The sequence below is a fragment of the Sinocyclocheilus rhinocerous genome, unplaced genomic scaffold (assembly GCF_001515625.1).
Source record: "Sinocyclocheilus rhinocerous isolate Xijiao unplaced genomic scaffold, SAMN03320098_v1.1 scaffold1157, whole genome shotgun sequence".
Taxonomy (NCBI): domain Eukaryota; kingdom Metazoa; phylum Chordata; class Actinopteri; order Cypriniformes; family Cyprinidae; genus Sinocyclocheilus; species Sinocyclocheilus rhinocerous.
Genome location: NW_015631716.1, coordinates 686,197 through 693,039, shown reverse-complemented (window position 1 = coordinate 693,039; position 6,843 = coordinate 686,197). Strand labels below are relative to the sequence as shown.

General features: G+C 37.0%; 1 protein-coding gene across 2 annotated transcripts in view; it reads right to left on the bottom strand.

Moving 5' to 3' along the window:
* Positions 1 to 6,329, bottom strand: part of LOC107741854 (transmembrane protein 62-like) — a 28,353-nt gene extending 22,024 nt beyond the window's left edge. For both annotated transcript variants that reach the window (XM_016554661.1, XM_016554660.1), the window contains exons 1-6: positions 5,930 to 6,329; positions 3,344 to 3,455; positions 3,113 to 3,250; positions 1,188 to 1,233; positions 853 to 994; positions 641 to 765 (exon numbers count right to left, since the gene is read on the bottom strand). In XM_016554661.1, the coding sequence (XP_016410147.1) occupies positions 641 to 765; positions 853 to 994; positions 1,188 to 1,233; positions 3,113 to 3,250; positions 3,344 to 3,455; positions 5,930 to 6,106 (740 nt within the window). In that variant the 5' untranslated portion in view covers positions 6,107 to 6,329. The remainder of the gene's footprint in view (positions 1 to 640; positions 766 to 852; positions 995 to 1,187; positions 1,234 to 3,112; positions 3,251 to 3,343; positions 3,456 to 5,929) is intronic.
* Positions 6,330 to 6,843: the final 514 nt, after the last annotated feature.

Sequence of the window (6,843 nt, the reverse complement as noted above, 5' to 3'; positions counted from 1 at the left end):
ATCTGAAAGCTGAATAAATAAGCTTTCCATTGATGTGTGGTTTGTTAGGATAGGACAATATTTGGCCGAGATGCAACTATTAAATATCGGAAATCTGAGGGTGCAAAAAAAAATCTAAATATTGAGAAAATCACCTTTAAAGTTGTCGAAATGAAGTTCTTAGCAATTCATATTGCTAATCAAAAATTAAGTTTTGATATATTTACGGTAGGAAATTTACAAAATATCTTCATGGAACATGATCTTTACTTAATATCCTAATGATTTTTGGCATAAAAGAAAAATCAATAATTTTGACCCATACAATGTATTTTTGGCTATTGCTACAAATATACCCCAGCGACTTAAGACTGGTTTTGTGGTCCAGGGTCACATATACATTTTAAGTTGTTTTCTAATGTTTTCAGTATAGTCATATATAGAAATTTGGCACTGTTATTTAATTAATTTTCTCATGCTTGTACTTTATTGTAATATAATCTAATTTCAGATAAACCAACCCCTAACAGAAACAAACTGTTGTTGGTCACTTTATATGTGGGTCACATGTTCTCTTCCTGTCTAAGTGGGTAGTTATTGGCGGTCAGTGGGGGAAAAAAATCTAATTGGTTGACAGTGTTGCTGCAAGATTTTTCCAAACCTCATGAGCTCTCGGATTCCTGGGAAGGGGGAGATGACAGTAGACGTAGTATAATGTCCAAACCAGATGGACTTGTTACTGCTCAGACTCTCCTCTCGAAAGGTGGCCAACATGTCCATCTGAGTCTATGGGAAACATTCACATTTCAGCCCAAGGGAAAAGTTGTCATCACATTTACATAAGCAAAGCTAAAATGAACAGATCTCTTTTACCTGATTGATAATCCCAAAGAAGTTATAGGGCCGTTTGGGTCCTGGGTTCAGAGTGGCATCGGCACAAATGAACGAGTAGTTCCCAAAAGGAGTTCTGTGTATGTAGTGGAAGGATCCAACTTTCTGATTGGCAGAGTATTTCCTAAGTATTCAGTAATGGAGATAGAGACAATCTTCTTTTTTTTCTCCCTTGGAAAAATAAGCACCAACATATTCTTCCCAGTAAGACCATTAAACATGCATTAAAAAATGATTTTTTAAAAGTCGACTTTAATATCTGAACTGAATATCTTCTTTAAAGCCATTATGTTCTTATCTGTAATATTTGTACAGACCTGTAATAATTGTTCACGCTCTCCAGTGAAATAATATTAAAGGCATCTGAGGAGACAAGAAGACAATATCAGTCAAGATTTCCTGGAAACGGAAGAAGAGCGGGGACAAAATAACTGATAACAGAGCTCTTATTACATGTATGGCAGCTTTCGTAATGTAACACCAGTTACAGGACCTGTGGGGAAATGGGATAATGGGAATAGAGGAAAAATGATATATGAGCTATGCGAGTTCATTAGAGATGTTCATTAGCCTCCACCAAAGTCGATGCAGTCTTCGTAACTAAATATTAATATGCTAATCTGAAACACAGTTCCTGCACACTTTACACAATGAGTTATGTATATTTAATCTGTTAATATTAAATCTCATTGGTCCAAATCCTTCTCCATTTAACTGTATTTTAAACATCAAATGTGTTTTGATTGGCTGTGATTCTGTTGTGCTGCAAAGCATTTAGTTTTAGTGTCATTGGAAACTTAACGTGTCACACCCGGTTGGTTGCTTAAAGAGATATATGCCATTAGAGGAATATAATTCTTACAGTATAATGACTTAAATTTCAGTCTGTTTCAAACGCAAAGCTATCAAATGGCTTCTGAAGACTTGGAATGTAGTGCATGTGTCCTCTTATGGGAAATGTATGAAGGTTTACAGTCTGAATCAGCAACCAATTTTGTGGAAAAGAGCAGCATGAGCATTCATCTAAATGTCTCCTTATGTATTTGACACAAAAAATCTTATAGATTTGGAATGAGGTGTATCTGAGCATCAGATGAATAACTTAAATTATAAAAGGTGCCATTGCAACGAACTGAAAATGAACTAAATGACAACTATATATCATAAATGCAACTAAATTACTAAAAATAATTTAACGTTTAACTAAATAGAAATATTAAAAAAACTAATAAAAATGCACAGAACAAAAGCACATAATTATTAAAACGTTAACAATAATATGAAAACCGAAAGTATAAAAATAAAAGCTAATTCAAAATATGAATAAATACTATAATAGTATATAAATAATACTAAAATAACGCTGCTGAGTAAATTACAGAAATTTCATTTTTGGGTGAACTATCCCTTTAAATAAAGATAGGAAACTGGAGGAGTAATGATAAACAGCCTCATGATTGCAAAAATGTTATTAATCCACTGAAGTTTGTTTTTGCGTCACAACAAGCCTGCAATATCCTGTTTAATAGAGCGGGGCTTCATTTCAAGTCATTAGTGTGACACAAGAGTGTCCAGCTGTCTTCACTCAATGTCCTTTAATTGTTTTATTGCCAACAGACACTGAGACAGAGACAAACAATTATTTGTCCCTGACCAACAGTGACGTGCAGAGAGGCAACTTAATTCTGGCCTTCATTTAGATCTCCCATCCAAACCTTCAGGCACTTTTATAATGATTTCTGGATGCAACTGACATTAGAAAACAAAGCTGAAGTGTGTAATTTTTGTGAATTTAACATTGTAATATGCGACTGTATGTAAGATCCATTCATTAAGTGTGTAAACACTTTATCATTTAAGCCCGACACAGCAACACTGGCTCAACCAATGGTCTGATTTTGGGGCGGGACTATCCGTTTCACTGACCAGTGGCAGACAAGCAGATTGTTCAACACATTTTCATTTCATTGTGTAGCTGTTTTACATTTTGATGAATTGGTGGCTAATTCGTATGATCTCATTCTTACGTTTTTTTGTATGATCTGCTTATGCCTCCGTTTATGCTTAGAGGGGGATTTTCACGCTTACTTTTTTCTAAAAATCATATAATTTTGTATGATTCACATCATGCAACTTCATACAAAATCACTTTTTCCCATGAGATCAGGTTGGAGTGTTTGGGTAAACCTTTTTGACAACTCCATCTCTCCATAAATCATAAAAATAAAAATAAATAAATCACCATGGTTTCCCCGAATGTCAATCCATTTTGTTCGTTCCAGCACTCGTGATCTTTTAAGGACGTTGTGGTAGGCCTGCCACTCCACTTCATGTTGAAGAGAGCCCAGTTTACTCTCAGTCTTCGCATCTGTTAAGTCCCCTGTTAAATAAAGTAAAAATATGGGTCTATGTTGCGTGTATGTATAAAATCTAATTTGACTATTTATACAGTACATAATGTACGGCAGCTCACCTGTGGCCAGCACAAGATCAGGTTTTATCACATCAATAGTGTCTCTACAGAACCTTTCAAAGTCTGGAGTGCGCTTCGGATCGTGGAAACGACTGATATGGATGTCGGACACCTGCACAGAGGAATCAGCATGTTTAGAAATCAGCTAATAGTGGGGTTTCATGCAGGCCTGTGTGTAGTTAACAGTGAGCGTTGGAAATCTCACACATAAAACTTGCCTATTTATAGAATAAGTGTCACTGGCATATTAGAGGCGGCGTCTCTTATGTGCGAGTCAGTACACAGCTGAAGGTTTCCTGTTTTACCAACCAAATTATGACACTAGGGCTTTACGCACACTGTACATACATATCTGATCTATCTATTTGGCTTTCTACATACATTTTGATTCCAGGATGTCATACATACAGTAGATTAAAAAAATACTAAATGGTCTAAATATATTTGTTAATAAAACTACAATTTTAGAATGTGCGCAGACATTAGGCAGATGAATTAAAGAATGATGTTATATTCATACATGTATCATTTTTATGACAAATAATTGGTGATAGTTAAAATAATTGTTAAAATGTTTTACAAATTATGAAAATCTACATCATTATCCATCAAAGAAATGCTTTAAATCATAGTTTCATCATAATATACAACAAACTGGTACAGTATGGTATTGGGGAGGGTTAAGCACACACACATTAATTAAGCCTTCCATTTGAAAACTGTCATTATAAAAAGAACTATTCCACATGTCTTTACAGGTAAAATCAGACTCATCTTTGAAGAACCAATTATGAACTTTCCTCTTTGGCCTTTCCACATGTTAGACAGCTGTACAAAACGTTTTATTAATATATTAACAAATATTTGCATCAAAAATAATCTTTTAATCTCAAAAATAATTCAACCCCTCTCAACATGCTTTTTTCCCCTCTATGACGGGGTACAATTTAGCAAAAGGACCAAGAGATTTATATGTGAAATATACATGAACTATTATAGCTCTAAAATTTTCACCGATCGTTATTCCGTTGTTAACGATATATATATGACATATTATGAAATGCCTTTTGCCAAAGCTGTCCCAGCATTCTTTAAAATATTTTTTTACTCAAATTGTGTTATTTTTGTGTTCTTCTATCACAAATAAATATACTGAATGTACAATACAATATATAATCCATGCAATACAATACAATATAATATATTTTTGGACCATATCTAAAAAAAACATATTCCAAGTCTTAAAGGGGTGGTTCATTGCGATTTCACTTTTTTAACGTTAGTTAGTGTGTAATGTTGCTGTTTGAGCATAAACAATATCTGCAAAGTTACGAAGCTGAAAGTTCAATGCAATGAGATATTGTCTTTTAAAATTCTGGCAGTTTAATGCCTACAAAAACGGCTGGTAGGGACTACAACAAGTAACTTCCCGGGTTCGTGACATCACAAACCCAGATATACCCCGCCCTCGGGAAAAGGCAGCAAAGGGGGCGAGGCCTGCGCTGCTTTAGAGAAGAGGAAGAGAAAACTAGAGGTGCATGGAAAAATGTATTTATATATGAATCGTGATTCTGTCTTCTAACGATTCTGATGGATTCACAAGTTTCAAAATCAATGTTCTAAAGCAGCAGTTCTTAATACTGTTTCTCGCGTCCCCTGCTCTGCACACCGCTCTGCATCTCTCGCTCTCTCTCTCTCTCTCATTCAGCTCAGCTCCAACAATGAACCTGTCTTCTAACGATTCTAATGGATTCACAAGTTTCAAAATCAAAGTTCTAAAGCAGCAGTTCTTAATACTGTTTCTCGCGTCCCCTGCTCTGCACATACTGATAAGCGATATTAACGACGCCTTTGTTTACAATACAACTGGAGCACATGCTGCTGAGGAGAGGGGCGGGACGATTAGACGGGCACTAGAGGCGGTTTAGCCAATCACAACACACTGGGCTAGCTAACCAATCAGAGTCCATCGCCTATTTCTGAGGGAGGGGCTTCATAAAAGCAGTAAATTGATCAGCGCATTTCTCAGAGAAGGGACAGAGCTGTGTGGAATAAAGGTAACTTATGTGAAAAATAATGCGTTTTTAAAAAAACGAAACATTAACACATGTTAGACTGCACCCCATAAACACAATCAAGCCTAGAAAAAAAACCACTGAACCACCCCTTTAAGACTTATTGTAGGCCTACCCAATATTTCATATTTATGCTTGATTAAACTAGACTAGTAGACTAATCACTTTAGGTATGTGATGTGTCCTCAAGTAAAAATAAATGTCCTTTCAATTCATCTATATTACATTCATCTAATGTCTCGACTCTCGTCGTGATCATAACCATATAATTTACTGAGTATTCATGGTTATATTCAACACAGCAAAACCATATACATTTGATGTCACGTTAGAGGTTAGAATATTCCGGCCTTTTCCTGCTTAAATATTTCACACAATAACCCTCTTTACTGCACGAAGAATAAATTATTATGGCAGAAAACTAAATAAAAGCCGTCCCGCAATCAATCACATGATCAGCTCATTGACAGACTAATGACAGTGTGACACGTTTTTTATGACCTCTGCTCACCTGCACGAACCAAAATATATTGTCCAGCTGGCCGCTGGGATTCGGTGGGCCAGTGTTTCTGGATTGATGTAAACTGCGTTTCGGATGCCAGGCGGTGTCATAGCTGTCAAACAGCCAGGAAGTGAAGCACGCGAGCAGCAGCCCAACAATCACTAGAGCCGCGAACAGCCGGAGCATCCTGCCGAAATCTGCCGCCGCCGCCTCTCAGGCGCTTCTCTTCTTCATGCTGGAGGAGCCTAATGGGGGATTCAGACAGCCTCACATCCTCGGGCTCTCGCTTCAGCGAACGCCAGGCGAGGCACGGCCGCAATGGACGAGCAAATCAGCGCGCTGTAATCGCCAACATCATCCATCAGAAACTACCGGGTGGCAGATCCCAGGGACGCGGGAAGTAGGGGTGCTGAGGGGGCTGCAGCACCCCGTTTTAACATGGTTGCAAATGTAACGCCAAGTTTGTTCATTTAAATTTATTCAGTTTTAGCATTTAATAATTTATTTGTAATGATCTCTGAAATGTAAATTGTAAGTGGGCTATAATAAACCCATGTTTATCTTTACAAACATGATTAATTTTACTTGTGATGTTTTCTATATGGGATGATTAGCCTAACTGAGTTCACACCGCCGCCGTCGAGAGCGTCAAAAATCGCTCTGGCCGCCCTGCCAACAACGCTGTAGAAAGATTCGTGGACGCTCTGACGCTCTGGCGTAGATCGAATGCTTATCTTGTATTTAAAGGGGTAGCTATGCTCCTATGTTTATTGACATGTTGCAGACTGACCACAAGTAGGGTAACGTTATAAGTTAACATCATTAAATTGCTGTGGACAAAGTATTAAGATCCTTTACCTCATAATGTATAAAGCACTAATACCACACTGTAAAAATACTCTGATACAAGTAAAAGTCCTGCA